Genomic DNA, 23,842 nt, shown 5'->3' with positions numbered 1-23,842 from the left:
TGTGGACATTTCTAGTGGCTTTATTAATAATCACCAAGTTCAAAACAATGCAAATGTCCCTCAACTGAGAAAGAAGTGCATAAACACACAGTGCTACATTCATACAATGGAATACTGTTCAGCAATAGAAAAAGACAAACTACTGATACACACAACATGGATGAACATCCAATGTACTCTGCTACTGAAAGAATCCAGATGGAAATGCTACGTACGATACAATTCCATTTATATGACATTCTATAACAATAAAAAAAATGGAATAAAGTTGGCTACAAAGGGGGATGGGAAGATTTTCTGAAATAATGAGACTGTTTTATACTTTGTAGTGGTTACACAACTGCACGCTCAGGACTGTGTGCTAACAGGAGTGAATTTACGGTGTATTAACTATATGGTAATATTAAAATAAATGAAATTGTTGGTTTGAAAATAATCAGATCACTTCATCTAAAACCCTCCAGTGGCGTGTTACTTGGAATAAAAAGCAGTCATTACAATAGTTTACATGGCCTCCCTTTAGCTCTCTGATCTCATCCGCTACTTCTCTTCCTCTTCCTTCTTTCCCAGCTTCAGTAGCTGCTTTACATTCCTGAAACCTATCAGACATATTCCTACCTCAGAACCTGCTTTTTCCCCCAGTTGCTACAAGACTTGATTGCTCTTTTCAAGTCTTAATTGAATGTCATATTAGCAATAAGGTCTTCTTCATAACCTCACCTTACCCTGGTACTCCTTTCCTCTGTGGTAATTTCCACTACCAAAAATACTATGTATTCTAAAAACTATATACTATGCATTCTCCTTATTTATAGTGTCTATCTGTCTCAACAAGAGAGGGCAAAGCTTCTTGATGATTAGTTCACAGCTATATCACATGCACCTACAATGGTGCTTAACATATAATAGTGTTCACTCAATAATTGTTGAATAAATTAGCTGAGATATAATGAAAGAGCTGTTACTTAAAATGCCCTGAACTCAGTATCACTTGCTACTTTATATAACACACTAAAATCTATCTCACCATAATTCTTGAAGAAATGGATCTTTTATTCTAATTTTACTTTTATGAGAAATAAGGAACTGATGAGGAAAAAAAAGACTTATTAGGGATATAGTTTTTAAAATACGTATCAGCATTTTCTTAGATTTCAGTAAATTACTTACATCTATAAACTGGAACAATAACGATTTGATCCTTCCTCTGTGAAGCTCTTCTTCCTACCTTCTTCCCTCTCAACCACTAATCCCTCTGAGCACCACTTCACCTTTATCTTCTCACCATCACTCCATCTTTCTTACTGCTTGAAGTCATACATTCAAAGGCTTCAAAATTGCGAATCAAATAAATGTTAAATTGAGTTAATTATAATATCCAGTTATAGATATAGACACAGATTTTGAAAATATTTTCATTGACTACCCTGAAACCACAAAAGTGTTCCTGTTAAGTAACCAAAATGCCATTCCTAGCATTTTCTGATTAATCAAAATTTTACTGAACTTAATCTTAGCTGTGAGTTTCTTTTTGTTGTTGTTGTTGTTTAATGAGGAGCGGAAGACACTGGATTAGGATCTAGACTGGAGAAATGTTGAACAGAAATGATTAACAATTTTTTTAAAGTATGTTATAGAAATTGGTTTTTGTGAAAAACGCAAGACTATGAGAAAACTTTGAAATCACTTTATACTTGGGACAATTTATTTTGAGTTATTAAAGTTTCCACTTTGACAGAGGTAGGATTCAATAAGAAAGTACATGTTGCAACTACAAAAAGTTGAAAGGTAAGTATAAATGAAAAAAGAAATTTAAGTTCCCGCTGCCTCCACTATGGTTCAATCTCTTATAATAGCTTCCTAGTTGCTTTTTCATGTTCAGACTGTCCCCTACCAGCCTATTTAAACTGTTTGCAAGTTAATCTTCCTATGCAGAGTTGCGATACTATTTCTCCATACTCAAAAACCTTAAAAGCAAAGCCCCATTTCCCGAAGCACCAACATCTAAACATCTTTCAAAACATGGCCCTTTTACTAGAGGCCTTGGTGCATATTTTCATTAATATTTTCCGCAAGGTTTCTATGCACGCGTAGCACAGAAGTCAAACTGGGCTGTTTATTCTTCAATCACTCCCAGTGATTTCTTCCTCTATTCCTTCATAAGTTACCTTTCTCCTCCTGAGGTGTCTACTCCTCACACAATCTTTCATCAATCAGCTCCTTCTAAAAGCTCACCCATCCACTTATCTCATAAAGCCTTTCACGCTCTCTTTTAATCCGACAAGTGTTCCCTCTGCTCCGAACTATCACAGAACTTCACACCTTCCTGAGGCACCTAACAAGCCCCAGCTTATATCATAGTTGTCTATGTTTTTATTTTATTCCTTCCCATCCATGTCATCCCTACCTGATTTTGTAAGGTCTGAGGCTGTGACCTACTTACCTTTCGTTACTCAGGTAATAGGATGGAATCTTTTCTACATGACATGCTCTATTGTTCCTTGATTTATAAAAGTGACTGTCAAGAGAGAGACTATGGAATCACAACTGCTGACCTGCTCAGCAGCCAAAACCTAACTCAGATGTCCTCTTGAGAAATTTTCCAAAGATGTATTACAGGGATCTATAAGAAGACAAGGGTGCCTTGTTTTAATTCTCCTGCAGATCCCACAGGATACACACAATGGAGGGGGAAATCCCTTTGAAAAGTATTGGACAGGGAAAAAGGAGATAGCCTGAACATTCCCATTTAGTTAACTCGAGTTTCACCTGCACCAATCTCTTTAATGATTTTTAAATAACATCACGTTATAATTTGGAAAAAGGAATACTGACTTACTTGTGCTGAGTAGAACAGAAATCAACAAGCAGAAAATACGTTTTCCCAGCAAGAAAACTGGCTTCCCCTAAAATAAGATTTTTCTGAAGACAAAAGCATTCAACTACACATCTCTTCTTTGGTAGCTTTTAAATATGACTGTGTCACTAGGTCATGGCCTCTGCCATCTGAGTTAGACATGTTCCCACACAGCAAGCATCCTACACAATTGCTGCACTTCAAACTCCCGAAGAGGCAAAAGAGGGGATTCAAATATTCCCATTGGAGGAGGTTAGGTTTTTATTCAGAGTTTATGAAGTATCAAGTTAAAGGTAGTATTTGAATGTTCTAATAAAAATATATGTTTTATTATTCCACTCCTATACTTTCAGTGCACTTAAAGAAATTAAGTTGTATAGATTTCATCAAGTTTATTTTTCAAAAGGAGAAAAATTAGAATTCAGAGTGCTATACGTAGGATTCACAAAGCTTCAAAGGTCAGTGTTCAGAGGCAATCAGATGACAACTGCATTTTAAAACTCTTGATTCTGCCCAGAATTCCTCAAGGGAAAACCTGTAGCTCTATGTGCTAGTTCAAAGGCAAATTTTTTAAAAAAGAAACTTTCTTCCTACTCTGCTATTTATTCATATTTTATGAGTATTCAGAAGTAACTTGACATCTATACCTGAATATTAAAAATACAGCTTTGTTTTAACATACAACATAGTTTTATGAATCATGCATATAAAATACTGCTATTAGCAAAACTTCTTTATGACATAATGATTACCTGCCTTAAAAGAAAATAGGTTATAAAACAGTAAGGCCAGTTTTAAATTGTGCATAGAACCAGTAATTGTATCTTTAAGGCAATTAGAAGATTTATTGAATATTGGTTAAAAGTAGATTGACAATGACATTAAAGAATAAAGTGTAATTTATTTGGTGCTACTTTGTGAATGCTTCCAAGTACAAATCATCTCACAATACCATATACAACATACTTTCAATCACAACTCAAATATAAAATAACCTACAAAATCACATGGCTATAATCAATATACAATAATTGTATTTTTAAAAGAAGAAAAAACGTTAGCAATTTTAAGTTAGGTTGCAGTAACTTTTTTCAAATAAAATATTAGCACCATACCAGATAAAATGATCTAAAACTATTGGCCTTCTCATTCTTCTTAAATAACTAAATAGAAACTTTTTTTCAAAGCACAAATATTAATTTGCAAAATCAGTTCTACAGTAGTTAATATTTCTTTCTTTATTATTTCTTTTTTTGCATTTTTCCCTATAAGGAAAAATATGAATTAAAAACTCTCACGGGATATGAAAATCAAACAAATAAATCTGACCCAACCAAGTACCGTCCTTCAGCAATGAGTTCCGACAGAAGCAAAAGTGGACATTTCACGGCGTATGGTACTGAAAGGCGAGAGTTCGAGTTCTGTGGTGTACTCGTTGTCATTGTCATCACTGGTCACCGTTGAAGACTTCTGAATGCATTCCTCACAGCAACAGCAGCAGCACTCCATGAAGGCCCGACTGAAGGGTTTGCAGAGACAGAAAAGGAGGACTGGGGTGACACAGGACTTAAAGAACAAAAGGAACTGGCTGATGATATTTAGGAGGTCCATTGTCTGCTGCGAAACCCCTGTAGCCATGTAGGCAGTAACGATGTTGCAGATATTTTCAGGAATAATGCAAAATCCATATAAAATGGTCAGTGCCACTACCGTGCAGTTCATCTGGCTCTCTAGTTGAATCTGCCGCTTATTCCCTCGGGTACAGGCTTTCTCTGCTTTGCGGATTTTCCTCGCAGTCACTAGAGAGCAGGTGATGGTGAAAAGTGTGGGCAAACAAAAGTAACAGCCAAAATACCACCAGAGTCTCGCACTGTCGTAGGTGAGGGCTAGAACATAGACGGTGTCCGGTAAATCAGGAGAGATCTTAATAATGCACCTTTCTGCTGGAGCTCGGCCACTAAACCCCAAATCCTCCTTGCTCAGCTGGCGGAGAACAACTTCTGGAAGTGCTAACAGTAGAGCTCCCACCCATATAACAGCCAGTTTGGCAGTTGTTGAGGAACAGTTTTCGATCATTTCATAGTACATCTGTACGTTGGTGGCAGCACGGAAACGGTCTATGCACAGAGCACATAAGGTGAAAGTGGTGACTCCCAGAGAAGCGACCTGTGGGGGAACAGAGAAGACATTTATTCCCAGTGTCCCCTGAAAGATCAAAGCACTAGGGAATAAATGCAGACTGGCAAAACCGTAAAAAAAAAAAAAAAAAAGATAAATAAATAAAAATAAGAGAGAGAGAACAGTTTTCCAGAATGAGGCATGGGTAACTGGGCTCAGGACATCAGCTGAATCATTGTAAGCATAAAAATAGAAAACAAACTGTAGTGGGTTGAGGGTCATAGAGTGCAGAACATTTAGGACTGGAAGGATCCATAAAGATCAGCTAGTCCAATCCCTTTTTATTATAGATAAGAACCCAGATACACTAAAAATCTTATTCACCACGAAAGTGTCTGCCACTAGGAGAGCTAGATAAGGAGTCAGGGTAGTGCAGAAATTCCCATTTTCATTGCTGACCAGGATTCTCATGTTTTCCAGTGTGAGGGTCAGTAGTGTGCCTTACACACAGCAAATACCAAAGAGTTTATTGTCTCCAATGGACTAAATGATGAGAGGGCTCCTCCAATTTTTCCTAAATGCAAAATAAAGTATGACAGTATTATCTTCAAAGGCATACACTTACAGAAAACAAGAAAGGGAAATTCTCCAGAGGCCAAAATCAAAAAGGAAACAAATTTCAAACAGGCCAGAGACTCCTCCCTGTTCATGCTGCGTGTTTACCTTAGGGGCACCTGCCAGTCCTGGTGAGGGCTTCAAGTTAGTTTTAGCTAGAAAAATGGGGCAAGATGCCCAGGTACACAGGGGCAGGAAACAGAGCTGGGGCCAATGTGGGTGGGGATTGGGTCAAAGACTCCCTGTGAATTTGGAACTCCTCAAATGCTGACATCTTAAGAGGTGTAAGGAGATAATGAAGAAATCTGCCTATATGACAGGATTTGGGTCTGGATGAACTGGGGGGAAAGGAGGCAAAAAATGGCAAATTCTAACCAGGAGCCTGAACTTACATGGTGTTAGGATCAGAATTTCCAGGATCTATGTGGCTCAGAAAACCCAAAATACAATTTAAAATAATCCCAGGCACCTGGTAAAAATCAAACAAATCCTCTCTGGAAGAATGTACTTTAAAACCAGACCTCAAATCCTATAGTTAAAATTCAAGGGACACAGGTTCACAAAATCAAAAGTCACAATATGCAAGAGACAATTAGCCACTATGAATTTATATGCCAAAGATACAGAATCAGACATAAAAAATATATTTATCATAAAATAGGTATGTATATCAAATTTAAAGAAATAGGAGATACTTCAAAAAATCAAAGAAAATAGAACCTGTAAAAATACGGGAAAATATGCAGAAAGTAGCCAAAAAGAATGTCTAGATATCTCAAACACAGGAAAATTTTGGAGCAGAAAACTCTTTGACAATAACCAAATGAAAAACTGTCTTCAAAAAGGCACTGTTCTTGTAAGCATATGGTCCAGACATCTAAAAAAGTCAACATTTAAAGGTTAAGAACCAAAAATATGTACCTATTTTTTTTCACATGGAGGCTTTCCAGGAATATAAACACATGTTCTTAATGTAAGCATGCTATCATTTCATTTACTTATAAAACATGTATTAAGCATTGTACATGTACTCAAATAGGGCAAACAGATACATATCCAACACAAGCATCCATTTATTGATATCAACTCTATGCCGAGCACTATGCTTGGTGTCGAGAAAATAGAAAGCTACAAGAAGCAGTGACTTCCCTCAAGCACATCATAGTCAACCAAGATGGGGACGATGGTTCTCAAAGTTACAACATGAACACAGCAATCACCTGGCAATATTAAATCCACTTAAATATTTGGGGGAAAATTGAAGTAATTTAATATATAATAAGTGTAGTCATTATCTATGTATTCAAACAAGAACAATGAGTAAAAGGTAAAATGTCAATAAGGTTTCAGATAAAATATGAGACTAAAAGAAAACTCCCTGGGTGGATGGAATGCTTTGGTCTACACCCCAGACAAGTCGAATATATGCATTTGCTCTCCCCTGCCTGTTGGTAGGAAGGTTTAAGCAGCATGATATAGGCCATTCCCTGGCAAAGGGGCAGGGGAAATGTAAGTATAATGTTAACATCTAATTTTTTAAAAGTCAAAGGGATGATGTTGACAAAAGGGAAACCATTTGTCATACAGTTTTAGTACTCAAAACATTAGTTGTTTATCTACTACATTCAAGCTGTCACTCTCCCCAGAGCTATGCCTTGTGGATTTCGACAGTTCCAATGTCAAATATTTTCTCCTTGTACGCTACATATCAGACGGTGTCTACTAGTTCTAATACGGAAAATAAGGACATTGTATGTACGCCCTGACTACTCTCATAACTATTAGTGGAGACAGTCTGAAAATGAGGTATAATGAGATGTTAACTATATTAAAAGCAAAAATGAAAAAAATGTGGCTAGCAAAGCTCTAGATCAGTGCAGATAAAGAGGCATGACTGGACTTATCACTACAATTCTTATTCTCCAAACTTTTAAGGTTAACATCAACCTAATATGACTTCAAATGAAAAAAAAAAAACTCCACTTTCACCTTTTAATAATTAACTTTCAAACTAAAAATTGTTCACATTGATGAAAATTTGTTTTGCATCTATGTTGGAGGCACAGAATAATTCTAAAATTGAAGTCCACATTGTACAACTGTCTTATGATTATGTTTTTAAAATGTCAGCAATTGCCACACTTGAAGACATCTAAGAATGACTGGCCACTTTCTAAAATTCTGTATCAAACAGTATCACGTAGAAATTACAGTACATTAATTTATAGATTTTTGAAACGACATTTGTATACCAGTTTTTCAAATGTTTTGATTCATTTCTCTTAGGTCTGTTAAAAACAAAACAAAACAAACAAAACTTCTTCAACTATCAGAAACCCTCGTCAAGTCTTTCGTGCCATCTTCACTAAGGCAAATCTGTGTGCATGCTTCCCCGTCACTTTATAGCCCAAGTGAGTCCACATAAACAAAGCTACCAAAGTTTATGCTATGCATCCTTCTGAAATCATGAATAGGATTTCTATTAAAAGGAAAGTTCAGTAACATAAAAATACTGGAGACTCTGAGGAGAGGCAATCTGTTAGGGGCTCAGAACATCTGTTTGCTTGGTGGTTTTCTATCATTACTTGCTAAGAACACAGAATGCACAAAAGATAGCATCTTCTCTATTAATCTCCCTAGTTTTAAATCTACAGATTGAAAAAATATGGATCAATTATCACAAATGCTAGTAACTGCATACCTAACTCCAGGAAGTTACAGTCTTTAATGAAAGGTAATGGCAAATGCGTGTGGGTGGACATGTATTAAGATGAGTGTGTTAGATTACCAACTCCTTAGGTATCAGAAGCTGTGCTGCACATCCGCTCTTAATTAGAAGACGTTAACTGCCTAAGAAAGCAAAACAATGTTTTTCCAGGTCCTTTACCTTCAATCTCATAAGATAACAAAAGCCAGGACAAATGTTAAGCAAGATTTACATGTGTTCCAACCTATCGTCAGGAATTCTACACTTGTTTTATCTGAGGATGCTCAATTCTTCATATTCCCAAAAGCGTTAGTACCAAGTCAAAAGCTCAAACATACATGATTTGTAGTCTTTTTCATAAATCATGAATTACGGAATCATCCCCAGATTTCATATACAAATTTCAAAAAGCTCCTATATCCAGGCTCCTGTTTTCAAATTGAACTTTTCTCTGATGGTACTCTCTGCAGTTAGGATCCAGCTGCAACAGGGTAAACAGTCCAGAAAGGTCACAAGAGCAACAGTGAAAGTTGCTGAAGGTGCCAATGAAGAAAGTAGCCCTGCTCCAAATGTAGCCAGCACTTGGGACGCAGTTGCCAAGAGCAACTGCAGCCCAAATGCCAGTCCTAGACATCTACTCTCTTCTGCTGCCACTTCCTGCAGTGATATCATTTCAGATCTTTTTTCTGTAAATTCACTTATGTACTATATTTTAGGGTGTGAAAGAGCAAGAAATGTACACAGGCCCCGTCTGTACTTTTCCGAATTATTTATAGGAGGCTTTAAACATGTGTAAAGAATTAACTGCACATCTCAGAAATTAATTGATAAAAATCATACGAATAATGAGTGGCGTTCTAATTTCTGCTTACCCAAACATGAAATCTATCCATGTAATTAAAATTCCTAGATGTTGGAGCAACATGAAAAGATTTCTATCACAATTTTGAAATATACTTGTTTACATACAGCTTATTAAAAATTCTACCAAGATGAATAGTGCAATTATGTGCAATTATAAAACTGCATCATGAACGCCAGATCTTCTGCATTTAATGCCCACATCTGATTGCTAAAATTCAATATCACCATGAAATATGCTCTTGGGAGTAAAGCTGTTAAGCATTGGCTTAGATGGGTAGTTCTTTGAAGCAACATCCTGAGAGACTGAATGAGTAAGATGCAATCTCTTATTAATTAAACTGCAATGGGAGGAATAATTAACAGCAACAAAAGCAGAACTGTAAACACTTTTCATAGACAAGACTATTAACTTTGAGAATTTCAAGATCAGAGGAAACTTAGAAACACAATTTTAACTATTGGTGAAAATACGATATTGAGCATTTTGAGAGGATTGGCATTAGAATACAGAGATGGCAAAGGAATCAAAATAAACAACTCTAAGATCTTTCAAACAACAATGTTCTGCGCTTCTTTGTGTCCCAGAGTAACAGCAATAAAGCTCCTTCAGCTCCCACCCAGTCCACATGTGGAGCAGTGAGGCTCTGGATGCCAAAGGAAGGGGTTTAGGGTCATTCTTCTTGATCACCCCTAAAGTGTCCCAATTTTAGTATCATTATGCCTTTATTGAACACTGTATTACTAGCAAAGAGACCACTGCATTAGCACAATGCTATATGTGTGTGTCTTGTCTTTAAGAGAGAAAGAGAGAGCACCTACAAAATATACTGTAGCTGCTGCTGGGAACAATGATGAATATAGCAGGTATTTTATCCTCAAAAGGTTTGGAATCCATGACAGAATTTCTTGACTATCTCCCACCTGCTACCATGCAGCCAGCAAGTTGCTTTATATATGGAATGACTCATTACAGTCTACTGGGCAGAGAGGATTCACTAACAGTTTCTGGCATGCTTGCTGTGACTCCCCTTGATCTGGGATATACCCATGTATGCCTGGAGACTGCAGTTGAGAATCACTAGTTTAACAAGATTGGAAGACAAACATAATTTCACAATATCTCTTAGGGAAATTGCTACAGATGTCTGACTAGCTTTACAGGCTGACCAAATTGTAAAACATCTCCTGATAAATACTTGCATTTCAAGAGACGTGATCTAAATCTTTGCAAATATCATCTATGTCCTACTTAGTCTATTAGACTAGGATAACTTTGGGATTGTCAGTTTGACTGTTTATTAACAACGCAGTACAGTAATGATTTGTATTTTAACTGAAGTATCTATTTAAATATGTGCAATAGAAGGATGGTACAAAAAGGAAATAGAATTTGAAGACCACCTGAAATTCATGTCTAAATGTACTCTTTGTTGCTCTTGACATACACAGTAACTCTTATAAAGTTGTAAAAGTTTGCTCCCGTGTAGGAAAAAAAAAAAATAGCCCAGGAATGATTGCCATTAGCTTTATATGTTACTTTAGTCATTTAGAAAATCATTAAATAAATCATTTAAAGTTTGGATGGGTTTCTTAAGTTTTTTCTTATATGATAATATAGAGATAACAAATAGATAAATTTTCTCTTACAATGATATAATTTTAGAGGTAAAATTTATGCTATTACAATATTTGCTCATTTGGAGATTTATAAGATACTGGAGAATGAATACTAAGGGCTTAAATCACTCATAAAATAATTTTATTATATTCTATATTTTGAATGTTTTTCTAACTCTAACAAAACTCCAGTTTGAAGTCATCTAAAAAGGCTTATTCCCAATTACAGTCAAAGTGCAATTGGCTCAATTTAATGATCCAGATATTTCAAGCGACATTCCAGATGTTCAATATTCAAGTGACATTCAATACCCTGACAGATGAGTCCCCATCTTTTCCTTGCCTCAGTCTTCTTAAGAAGGAGCAAGGTAATATGTATTTCTCCCCTTATTTGTGGATGCTGATAGGATACACTATGAGAGCCTACTGCAAAGTGAAAAAAGAAACCTATAAAGTATGGAGGATTTTGAAAATATAATGGAAGGTTTTGTGAATGGTTTCTTGAGTTACCTTTTAAATTTTGTTACAGAAAGAAACCAACAAAAAACAGGTAGTTTGGTTAGGATAATGAAGGAGTACAAATACAATCACCTGCATGGAAATGATACGGGTCCTCATCTAGTCCCTTACCACCACTGGCAAGACTGAATTTAGAGAAACCCAACTTGGTAGTTATGAGAACCACAAATATACCTCAGCTTTCAAATATTTTGTCCCTCTGTTAAACTTGTATTTATGAGATCATGAGTTCCAAATTTTGGTTCAGCACCTATGCTGTCCAACTTAAGACAGCTACTTTATACCACTGATGAGAAATTAACCCAGTCAGTAAGTTATATGACAACAATGACTTTGGGGAAACATTCAGAGTGAAACTATCTCTTGATAAAATAAGAAAAAGTGTACTGCTCTTTCCAGTAATTTTAATTCCCATGTTTCCCTAGGTTTCTGTTAAAAAAAAAAAAAAGTACAAACAGAAAGAAACGTATAAGGCAAAATACTTAATAAAAGGTATAAAGCATACTTTATAAGTCAACATATAACTAGATTTCATTTGTCCCACTGCTCAAGTCTTATTTAAAGCGACTATCAGGACCTGAGGAACCTGGGCTACCATTGCCACTTTGTGCTTAAATGTCTGTTCATTCAAAATGATATGAAGAAAGAGCCCATGGATGCTTTACGAAAAACAGTAATCTACAGAGATCCTGTCTTAGCTATTGCTGCATTTCTCAGAAGCTTACTGCAGACAAGTAAAAAAAAAAAAAAAAAAAAAAAGATTAGAAATGAGAGTAAGATGTGAAATAGACAACACAGAGCCCATAAAATACAAGTCATAAAGTAAATTGTGTCTTTCACCAAACTTTCTGGTACAAATCAGTGATAACACTGATGGGGAAAGAAAAAACAAAAGAGTGTCCTTCTAAGCAAAATTTCCATCCTATGAAATTGAATCTACATGCTCAAGTACAGTGAAGTGACTAGAATACACTGATTTTTATAAAATAGGAAAATTTCTAACCAAGGTCTTGTTAACTGCATTCTAGCCTGGCTTATAGTTTACATAAAAAATATTTAAGTACATCTATTTATGTGCTGTCCTTTGTTTACAAGTAACCCTCAAAACAAGGGCATTATTGTTATGAAAACCCATTCATTAGGGTCGTGAATGATAACCTATTATGTCAGTGGTTACAGGCCTAACAACCAGTCAGGAAAAGAGCAGGATGAGCACAGGGTAGAGCCTCTAAATGGCTGGAGCTTGTATGTCTTTGGCTTCTTCTTGCATTTTTCCATTATCCTTGTCCTTGCAGCATTTCAGGGCAGCTTCCCATGGGAGATACTTTTTTGAGCACGAGTTGGGGAGCATGTTTATCAGAGCCACTGTTTATCAGACTGCTCTGAATAAGATGACCTTTTCCAAAAGGTCTTCATTTTGGAGTGTATGCAGATCATGATACTGTGGCAGTGACACACTTAGATTAGTATTTCTAAACCAAAAACAGAGGAGAGACTTTCCCCATCCCTTACATGCGTGCACACACTGCTTGTGCACTCTCTGGAATGAAACAGAATTCTGGCAGCCACTCTTCCACAGTCAAAGGGAAGGCTTCTTATCCTTGTAAACTGATATTTAGTCTGATATGCCCACATATAATAAATAACCATTTATTTCTAATATACTCAGACTATTCCATTTGTATGTGATTCCCAATGCTGAGGGGGAAAAATATTTTGAAAGCATCAACTATCAACTGTCATTACTGCCTCATTCTCTACCTTCTTTTCTTTTGTCTAAGCTTGATACCATGCTTTACTTATTTTAAAAACCATTTAAGACTATTTAAAAATCAACATATTCTCCCAAAACTTGTCTTGATTCCATAAATCCTCTTTCCCTTTATAGTCCTATCTTGAATTAAGGTTTCTTACCAATTATCACATCTATAGCACAGTACATTCCTTATATGGGTTAAAAAAATTCATTTAACTACAACCTGTCTAACATATTATAATTCCTATCAATCTGTCAGGTGTTTATTAAAATAAAAATGTAAATGGAGCAAGATTAGCATCATTTTGCCTTAAGATATAAACCATCTATATTAGATTCTAAAGATTCCATGTTTATTCTCAGTAATTACAAAATCATTTCAAAATGTAATATTTTCCCCCAAGCCCACAGTCCAGTTTTCAATCTTTGGTATTAGTATGATGTTCCTAATCAATCTTAAAGTGACTTGGAATGTCAGTTGTTTACCTTGGGGTTCTGATAAGTTTCCAAAAAGTAGTAACACATTTTTACATATTTCCCTTTCTGGCTAATGACATTGATTTGCATGATTGTGAATTCAAACTAAAAACAAGATTATTTGTATTTAGTTCATCAAGATTTTAATAAAATTGAAAAATCCTATTTTAGGACAAAATTTATCTGCTTTTAACCAAAATTTCACCATTGGTAGTCTGTTAAGGAAGTTTCTTTCTTGATGCAATCTTCTTATAAAAGGCGGTTATTTCTCAATCACATATCCTGATGCGAATTGGCTTATCAGATGCTTTTCCTATATAAAAAGGATTTGAACTAGGGAGACAATAGTAAAGATAGGCCCTGAAGACGGGAGTTGATGAGGAAGGGGCTACTTTGAAAAAAAATTAAAAAGTAACATCCCTGAGTAGAGTCACAGACCTAATGAGAATGTCTCATTCTAGGCAGGGATCAAATCAATGACCCTGGCCTCATTAATGAATGTTACGAACCATCCAAGTGTACAGATAACACTGAAAACTATCACAAATTTACAAATGGAAAGTATTCTGTCTCAAGAACAAGACTGGCACAGTGATCATATCCTGAATGGAAGTTTTATGAAAAGTATCTACACTTACTTTGCAAATAAAAAAAGACCCTCCATATTTGAGGCTGCAGCAATCCCATTCTCAACTCCACTCTGAAATATTTAGGAGTTAGTCTTGGCAACAAGGTTGAGTTCATTATTGGACCTTGGCAGGTCAATTCTTGGGAAGTGAAATGACAGGCGCATCCCTGGAGGATGGAGCAGAAGTGTAAAGGCAGAGACAAACTGCACTGCATAGCTGCCTTCCCATACCTCTCCCACAATCTACATCCCAGACACAGGTCCATGTGCTTCCAATGGGATACCGTTAACTCAGGTTGCAGCACATAAGATGAATGCCATTAAAGGTGTAAAAACTGTATCAAGGTCCACGCAGCCTAAGTATGAAAGCAAAGGTAGACCCTCACCCACTCAGCCTTCCGTAAACTCAAAAGCTTGTATCTGTTTTACTTCTGCAGACCTATTTTCTTCCTTGTCTCTGTGGAAGGATACTTTGCTGACATAACAGGATACCTTGGAAGCCCTCAGGAGCTCACAATAAATCTTCACTCTGATTATGTGCTTGAGAGATGAATCTAATTTTGAGGAAATCCATTCATCATGCTCCCCTTTCCTCAACTCCACAATGGAGTCTAAAGTATCCCCCTTGTCCATCTTCTTTCTTAGGTTCTCTAAGGTCAAATTAAACAATTTGTATATGTTTTGATAGTTTCAGAAGAACTAAATTTAATATACTGTTATTACATTGCCAAATAAGCCATGCATTTAAGTAAAATGTTTATTTTTGACTTATTTAGTGTCCTTATAGCTAATAAGGACTAACTGTAATGCAGAGATAGTTATCCTAGGCACTGGCACAAATTCCTATTTTAAAAGAAATTTCTAGTACTGAACTATCTGCTGAATTGTTTTGCCAATTTTTATTATGGGCTTTCTATCCTGGGAAAGCTAAAGAAAACAAAAAAGCAAGAATTAAAACATTTTTATATTTGTAACTTTTCATCATGGATCTAGGTTGTATGGGCATTTATGAAGATCAATAGTAAGAATATAATTGAAAAGAATTAGAGGGAGCAGTTTTCCCTTTAATTTCTCCATCTCCAGTCATAATAAGTACAACTGTGACCTGACCCAATTCAGTGCCATTTCTGAGCTTCCACGATGCTTTGTTCAAACCTCTACTATAATATTCATCATGGTGTAGAACATTACTTTACTTTTCTGTAATTTTAATGGCAGTGGTTCGTCTCTGATATTCATCTTTGGAAACTTTTCTCCCTCTTCCTCTACTGCCTTCTCCTTCCCACTCCTGACATAGTACCTCGCATACAAGAAAAACCGGGTAAACATTTGATAAATTAATGAATGGTGAACAAATGAATGAATGATGACATCTATGTAAAAGGATTACAGAAAATAATAAAGTATTCAAATTGCTCTTTAACCAGTTATTGGGTGCTGCTGTTTTATATATAATCCTTAAAAGCTGAATGCCAGACAATATCTACAGAAGGGAAGTAAAATAAATCAATTTTCCTATTTATACTTCATTGACAAGCTTTAGAAAAGGACACGCTCTCATTACAATCAATGGCTAAGGAAGCTATTTGGATTTCTTATTTGAATACTATAAAGCTTTCCTTTCTTGTGTAAGATCCAAATTCAGTTAACTTCACCATACATCATTCAGAAGTGAAGTTATAAATAAAAACACACTCTAAGAAACACTTCTCTTCCTGTTAGAGTCATCAGCTAAATATTTTCATTTGCATGATAATATACAAAATGATTACTAAAAGATTAATGGGAAATCATAAAATGCTTGTTCAGCACCATTCTCATATATTGAGTACATTTTCCCTAAGAATACTATTAGTAAATTTAAAATTGCTCATAGAACAGTATGTTTCCACTTAAAAGTCCAGCAGAATACCTAATGGCTAATCCACCTCTCAAAGAAAATTTACCATATGCCATGATAAATGTTCTATTACTTGAATGCAGGCGTTCTAGGGAAATCTGTGTAGAATTGGATAGGTGTATGGCGCTATCATCTTCAACCTCCAAACACCCTTCCTTTCTTACTTGTCAGTGCTAGCTACAACCTAAGACAATGAAAGAGCCATTTATTCCACTCAATTTAAAGCCAGTATTTCTAAAGTCATTGGAGAAGCTGGTTCCTCTCATTAGAAAATATTCTAGACTTGTCACAAATTATCCCCAGACCAGAGGCCATGGTAAGACATGTTCCCTTTATTCTCCCTCCACCTCTGTGCAGGAATTTTGTATCCCAGTAAAATAAAAATACAGTTAGATCTGGGGTTATCTCATTATAATTATGTGAAGCCTTCTGCTCTACAACACACCATGGAGGTGTGAGTTCTTTAAACTAAAGAGAATCTCAATCATTCAAAACCTCCAATTAATGTACAAACAGACCTTAATCTGTTATCTGGGATCTGGGTCAGATGATACCTTGATTCTGACTTCCATTAAATAATGAGCAAAGATTCATTCCAGTTGCCATATTCGATGTCCGAATTATTTGAATTTTTTTTTTTTTTTTTTGAGACAGGGTCCCACTCTGTCAACTAAGCTGGAATGCAGTGGCATGATCATGGATCACTGCAGCTTCAACCTCCAGGGTTCCAGCAATCCTCCCACCCCAGCCTCCTGAATGATTGGGACTATAGGCATGCACCACCACATCCCACTAATTTTTGTATTTTTTGTAAAGATGGGGTTTTGCCATGTTGGCCAGGCTTATCTTGAACTTCTGGGCTTAAGCAATCTCCCTGCATAGGCCTCCCAAAGTGCTGGGATTACAGGGGTGTGCCACCACACCTGGCCCAAATTATTTTGTGTTAAACACTTGTTAGATTCCTAAGTGAATGGTAGGTATGGTAGGGAACTCCTCTGCCATTCTCCTATTGCAATCCACACTCACACATATCTCCACCTCCCCCAATACACATAAAAGCATACTACATATACAACTTTTGTTTTGAGTATAGTTTTTTTCTTGTGACTATGTAATAAACCACTTCAAAATGATATGTCTAGGAGGATGGCCATCATCTATCCAAATTTTCTTCTCTCCTATCTGGCTTCTCCTACCATTTCATTTGTCCTTGGTCTTTATGAGATTTATTACTAGGCCATAAAGATGTCATAATCCTGGAATAGAAAAGGAAAAGTCATCAACTACAACAGTTCCCAGAACATTCTCACTCACAGCGATATTAAACATCATAAAACTTCCTTTCTCACAATAGACCTTGGAAGCTGGGTGCTATCCTCAAGCTTTAGGCCAACAAATTAAAATAGAAAGAGGAGTTGAATGCAAATTACAAAGAGTATAGTTTTTACTTAAGAAATATCTCCTATTTTTCTACACAAACCCAAATCTCCCCCAAAATTCCATGATTCCCTTCAGATTATGCTAACTCAAGCTGTAGAGGAGAAAGAACTGTGGTAGAAAAGAAAAATAAAGCAAAAGAGAAGCTAGGAGAGAAAAATTGTAAAAATCAATCATAATCAATTGAGAATACAATTTAAAATTAACTATGAAAAATTTTAAAATAAAAACACTGGAAAAGGTTACACATATTACTGGAAAATGGTAAATGTTACATCATAAATCAATAAGAATGTATTATACATAGTTTTTTAAAAAAGGAAAAATAGCCAAGAAATAAATTAGTATAAGAAAGTAACAAGTGAAGGAAAGACAAAATTTAGAAATATGAAAGGAGACAAGATGTCAAACAATTTTTAAAAATCTTGAGGTCAGAGGCAAAATTTTGGAAGGGGATTTGGAGAAAGTTTGAACGAATGTAATATATTTGTAATGTCCTTCACCAATCTAACATACTTCATGATTTTAAGAACATAAAATGTAACCTATATAACTTTTTGGTCATTGAAGTAATCTTGCTAGGCTCATTAAAAAGCATAGTTGTCTCAGATTATTGCAATTTTAAAAATTTTAATTAACTATCAACTGCAGAACTTACTGCAGAAATTACTGAGAAACAAGATGAAACCTAAGAACAAAAGAATCTATACATTTCATTATATAACAAATGATGTTTACAGGTTTTTATTTTTTCCTGTGTCATGGATAAAAAAAAAAGAAAAAATGTTTCAGATGCCAAAGAGCAGAAAGGAAAACACTCACTGGATAAAGCTTGTGCTTCATACATGTTTGTCTAATCAGCAAATATAAACATGAAGCATTGAGACCAAGGGTCTGGTGGCTACTGACTAGGTATATATGTTTAGGATAGTCTCGGAGCTTCAAATTTCATCTTTAAAATGAGGGAGTTGGATTAGAACATTATCTGTGTCTGATTTAACATGACTGTTCAAAAGCTACCGTAGGCCGGGCACCATGGCTGACGCCTGTAATCCCAGAACTTTGGGAGGCAGAGGTGGGCAGATCACAAGGTCGAGAGATCAAGACCATCCTGGCCAACATGGTAAAACCCCGTCTCTACTAAAAATACAAAAAAAAAAAAATTAGCCAGGCGTGGTGACACGCACCTGTAGTCCCAGTTACTCGGGAGGCTTAGGCAGGAGAATAGCTTAAACTGGGGAGGCAGAGGCTGCAGTGAGCTGAGATCGTGCCACTGCACTCCAGGCTGGAGACAGAGGAAGACTCTGTCTCAAAAAAAAAAAAAAAAAAAAAAAAAAAGGCCACTGTAGTGGATGCTGTGGTTTTCCACCCAGATAGCTCCCTCCAAAGACCTTCAAGAATTGAAGCACTGATTCCTCCAGCTGTTGGGGCTATTGGTTGACAGTGCTTAGCTGCATCCCTTTCTAGGAATTGCCCTTGACCAAAGAGATCCACCCAACTCAAGGTTATACCCCAACCTGGAAGCAGTCTTGCATCCAATGCCTTACATCTAATGACTGGTCCATAAAGAGATGTAAAGGCTGAGCCCTCTTGCCCCGATTTAGGATATGGCTGCATGGCCATCCCAGCCCTAAAGCTCCTAATGGTGTCAGCTGAGGTCTTTGTGGCAACTGCATCACAGTTCAACTTCTCCCTTTGCCCAATCCTGCTTTCTTCCTTCCCTAATAGGTGTTGAACCTGAGAGCACAATCCAATAAACTTGATGCCCCAATAAATCTACATCTCAGGGCCTGTTTTTGCAGGAACCCAACATACGAGAGACCCTAAATACCTCTTACTTTTGTGAAAACATCAGTGCCTCCTGGAGACACACTTTTATTTTGACATTTGGGCTGTAGTTCTTGCTCTCAGTAATCAGGAATTATGAAGCCAGCAATATTGTCCAATAATTATTTGTATAAAACATTATAAAATTATTTCAGAGTAATAAGGATTAGGTAGAAATATAGAAACACTATATATTAAAATTTTCACTCACTATTTTAACAGTAAAAATGTATATTATACTCTAATTTAAAAAATATAAACAAATGAGTGAATTTTTTAAGCCTTTGATTCTCTAAGAAAAATAAACGCTAGCACTAATAACTGAAAAATAGAGAAAGCTATTCGGATGGGGAAAAATTAAGCAAAAATACAGAAAGTAGACGATTTTACTAATAATAAGAGGTAAAAAACAAAGCACTCTTGAGGAACTAATTAAATTAAAAAGTGAAATACAAATGAAAGTATTACATTCATAAAAACTCAGAATTATGGAAAAAGAAAATTAAAATACATACATAATAAATGCCATTGCTCAAAATGCTTATATCTCATTAAATTAACCAAAGTCTTTATATTCTTTCCTGAATTTGATATTCTTTTAAGGTGTTCTTTCAAGAACTTTGATTTTTTTTTTCTTTCCCTAATTTCTTTTTTCTGTCCTACTGTTTTTCCTCTAATGTATACAGATTTCTACATGTCCAGTACATTTCCAGTGAGATAAACCAATACACTTCTCTGTCATTGAGGTACCTCTCTTGTCCGCTTTATCTTTTGTCTTTTTTTTGCATAAGTCGATTTCTTCTGATTAAAAAAAAAAAAAGAAATTTGAAACTGACCTTGAAGAGGCAGTTTGTTAAATAGACACGTATTCTCTAACATGAGTTCAACTGCCTCCTTCACAATTCAAAAATGAACTGTCTACCAAACAAAGTAGATGTTTCAGAGATACGCCAACCTTGGCAACAGGAGAACTCATGGATGCCACTAAAGTAGCAACAGCTGATTTCATAGTCATGGAATGATCCTGCACCTGATCCCTGTCAGGATAACAGAGGGTCTTATTTACTGTCTCCAGCTTTGGTCCGTCTAAGTAGGTACTGTTTTCTGTTTACTTATCCCCCAGCTTTAGGCCTGGAACAATGTTGAACATAGTGTCACAGGCCCTGGTGCCAGACAGGATCAGGGGCTGTGGAATATTTACAGTTTCCCTTCTTCTGCTTCCATAAATGAAATGGACAGTCTGAATGGAGAAAATCAAGGGCCAGCTGGCTAAAAACACAACTGGCAGCAAAACAGTTGGGCCCCTTCCAAGAGCTGGTGTTTAAAGAGAGGCCATATAAAGAGCAAATTCCACCTACCACAATAGTGGGCCAGGACACTAGCTGTAGGATGAAACACTCAATTTCACTCAAAATGATTTTTGTTTCCAAAGTTTGGAAACTAGATGTGCCCCCTTCTTCTCAAGAAATTTTCTAGTCTTAGGGTCAATCCCTTAAAATAGCCAATCTTTCCACCTATAACAAATGACAAATGCATAACTTTGAGAATGTTAAACAAATTGTGGCCAAAGTCTTATCTTTGCTTAAGTTCACGCAAACACACAAAAATAAAATTAAGAAACCAAGATGGGAAAAGAAAGAAACAAGAAATGACTTTAAGAATTTAGATGGGATAGCATGGAAGACAGCCACTTAAACTAATTTGAAAGGTTATTAATACATAATTAGGCCAACTCACAAAGAAACATAATTTTCTTTCTTTCTTTCTTTCAATAAAATATTACTCCAACTTTGGTGTTTAAGAAGAAAATGCAATAATCTTCTTGGGGGAAAAGTCACATTGAAGCACTAGATAACTAGTAAATAAATGCTAATGATTTTTTTTTTTCTTGTAGGCTGTGATGATGACAACCGTAGGCTGGCCATTCATTTAACCCTAAAATCTCTGACAAGTGCCAAATCAGAAATATGCATAACACCATATTCAGGGAGATAGATTTATACACAAAACAATTCTGTATATTGTGAGATCATCATTTTTTTTTTACAGCACAGGAGCAGATGAATTTGATTTCGCAAAACTGCCTCTTTTTGTACATATATACATGCATAAATGATTGAAAAGAGAAATGAAAGAGGGCCCCAGATAAAAAGGAAAGGTGTTCAGCTAGGTAGTTGCATCCAGCAGCAGTTCTCTGATGCCATAATTCCGAAAACAGATAAAGCCAATAGCTTGAGACCCCCCTGGAAGGCATTACCTCTATATAGGGCACGATCTTGCAGGAGAAGTCCTCCAGCAGCCACTTCTTGGTCAGCTCGTGGAAGATGACCAGTGGAAGGCAGAAGAAGATAATGAGAAAGTCCCAGAAGGCCAGGTTGGCCAAGAGGGAGTTGGAGATGCTCCGCATGTAGTAGTTGTGACAGACGATGCACATCACCGCCAGGTTGCCAATGATGCCGGTCCCGAAGATCACCACGGACAGACACATGACCGCGTAGGCTCCATAGGACTCCTGGGTCAGCGGGTAGAAGGGGTTCTTCAGTCTCACGCGCCGGTTTGTGCTGTTTCCCCGGCGGGGACCCCCAGGCTCATGGATTCCTTCACCCAAGGACCCATTCTGGGCCAGCGCCCGGCCCGGGAGTGCAATTGTCCGCCCTTCGTGCCCCGCCGGTCCATTGGCCGTCTTGGGTGGGGGCTTGTGGTGGGAACCTTGGAGTTTCCCGGCTCTCCTTGGCCAGTAAAAAAGATCGTTAGCTCCGGGCACTGTCTTCACACTCTGCTCCTGGCTGCGCCCGGAAATGCCAGCGCCTCTGGGACCCTTCTCTTCCTCCTCTGAGATCTGAAGGAAGAGCTGGAGGGCCGTGGGGCTCCCTCTCCCCAAACTTTCAGGAGGCTCCTGACCCCGAGCACCTTTCCACCTCCAGGGGCCAGGTGGCCTGGTTGGAGGTCCCGGGGGTCCAGCTGCCGACGCCTCCGCCCTTCTGCCTGCAGCCGGTTCACGGCCCGGGGCAGCTGGCAGGTCCCAGGAGGGAGCCGCAAGCACCGCTGCTCCCTGCTCCTCCCTGGGTGCTCGGGCTCGCAGAACGTCTCTTGCAGAATTTCCTGGTCCCCAGACGTCCCTGACGCGGCGCTGGATCACTGTAGGTGAACAGTTCTCCCCCAGACAAGTTTCGTTCCTGGACGCAGGGGCGAACCCGAGGGCAGAAGAAGCAGACACCTTGAGCAGTAACAGAAGCAGTAGCCGCGACATGCGGGCGAGAAGCGCGCCCGGGGCTCGCATGGCTTGGTGAGGGCACACCCGGCAGCCGCAGCTCCTGCTTAGTTAGGATCGACACCTGCTGCCGAAGTTGCTGCTGAGAGTTAGGCACATGTCACATACTCACCCCCGCCCGGGTAGCGGGGAACCGGAGATTACGGGGATTGCGGAAGAAGGGTCTTGGGGGTCACACACACGCCCAATACAATCCTTCCTCGTTTGGCATCTTGTGCATTTCTCAGCCAAATTCAGTCCCAGCGAGGTGTGCCCTCCAAGGTTCGTAGAGGGAATAGGCTACCCCCGGTGACCGACCTTGAAAAGTTGCAATCAACACCTGACTGTTGATTGTGTTGAGACTCGGGGGAGCCCGGACGAAGCCCCACACTCCTCACTGCCTTTGGGTGGGGGTGGTGGCCTTCTTGGTAACAGTTGCTCTGCCTATTTACATCCTTTCGACAGTGTTTTATCCAGTTGCAAGCCGAGGTCTCTAGAGGAAAAGAAAAACAAGTCCCCCTCCCCCAGACGACTGGCAGTCACAACCCCGCTCCCAGCTCGCTGGAAACAGGTTGCAAACAGTCGGAAGCAGAGCTGATGCGCCGGCGAAACTCTTGCCCCACCGAACCCCAGCGACTTGAGAGCCTACTGCTGCCGAGAAGAAGCGGGATTCCAACCCTGCGGCCACTGCCAAAGTTGCTTCTCCTCCAGCTCAAAGTTGACGACGGGGCGAAGCGGGCTGCTGGACGGCGTGCCGCCGCAGAGAAGGAAATCGTGGGGAGAAGGGAGAGAAGAGGGACCCTGCCCGTCGGTGGACAGTGCCGCTGGCCGCGGGAGCTAGTCACTGCCACAGAGGGCGCAGCCTGGGCGGGGAGGGTGGTGCCTGGAACCGCCGCGGGCCAGGCAGTGCGCGGCCGGGAAGGGGAGGTGGCCCGGCTTCGCCCTCGCGCTCCAGTCGCTGCGCGCGCCCGCGAAGCTCGACTCTTCGCTTGTTGCCTCCTCCCACTCCTTCGCCTCCTTCTCGGAGAGATACTGGTTTGTGGGGAGACGGGATCCCCTGGTGGTTCACCACTCACTAAACCCACACACGTTTCATTCAAGCCATTTGTAGCGGCTTCCACTCCGAGGAGCTGGGAGGGAACAAGGGCGGAGGCGCGGAGCCTGCGCGGCTCGAGGCTAGGGATGGGCGGGACAGGTTAATTCCCCAGATGTCGAAACCAGCCTAACAGGTCCCCGAGCCCGGGCTGGGGGCGGGTGCGGGGCGGGAGTG

At 38.5% G+C, this 23,842-nt stretch overlaps 1 protein-coding gene across 1 annotated transcript; it reads right to left on the bottom strand.

Annotated features, from left to right (window-relative positions):
- LOC105474938 (G protein-coupled receptor 37) lies at nucleotides 1-23,520 on the bottom strand. The gene is made up of 2 exons (XM_011729881.3): nucleotides 21,580-23,520; nucleotides 1-5,023 (listed from the first exon to the last, which is right to left on the bottom strand). Exons 1-2 carry the CDS (start codon nucleotides 22,600-22,602, stop codon nucleotides 4,205-4,207), a joined length of 1,842 nt encoding a protein of 613 aa, XP_011728183.2. The 5' UTR covers nucleotides 22,603-23,520; the 3' UTR covers nucleotides 1-4,204.
- Nucleotides 23,521-23,842: the final 322 nt, after the last annotated feature.

This window comes from Macaca nemestrina, chromosome 4 (genome assembly GCF_043159975.1).
Source record: "Macaca nemestrina isolate mMacNem1 chromosome 4, mMacNem.hap1, whole genome shotgun sequence".
In the NCBI taxonomy this organism is placed as follows: domain Eukaryota; kingdom Metazoa; phylum Chordata; class Mammalia; order Primates; family Cercopithecidae; genus Macaca; species Macaca nemestrina.
Note: the sequence above shows the minus strand (reverse complement) of the source record. Positions and strands in the feature narration are given on the sequence as shown.

Coding starts and splice junctions, on each gene's coding strand:
- LOC105474938 (XM_011729881.3), bottom strand. CDS start 22,602: ATGCGAGCCCCGGGCGCGCTTCTCGCCCGCATGTCGCGGCTACTGCTT. Junction 5,024..21,579: donor AGATCGTGCCCTATATAGAG/GTAATGCCTTCC, acceptor GTTCCCCCACAG/GTCGCTTCTCTGGGAGTCAC.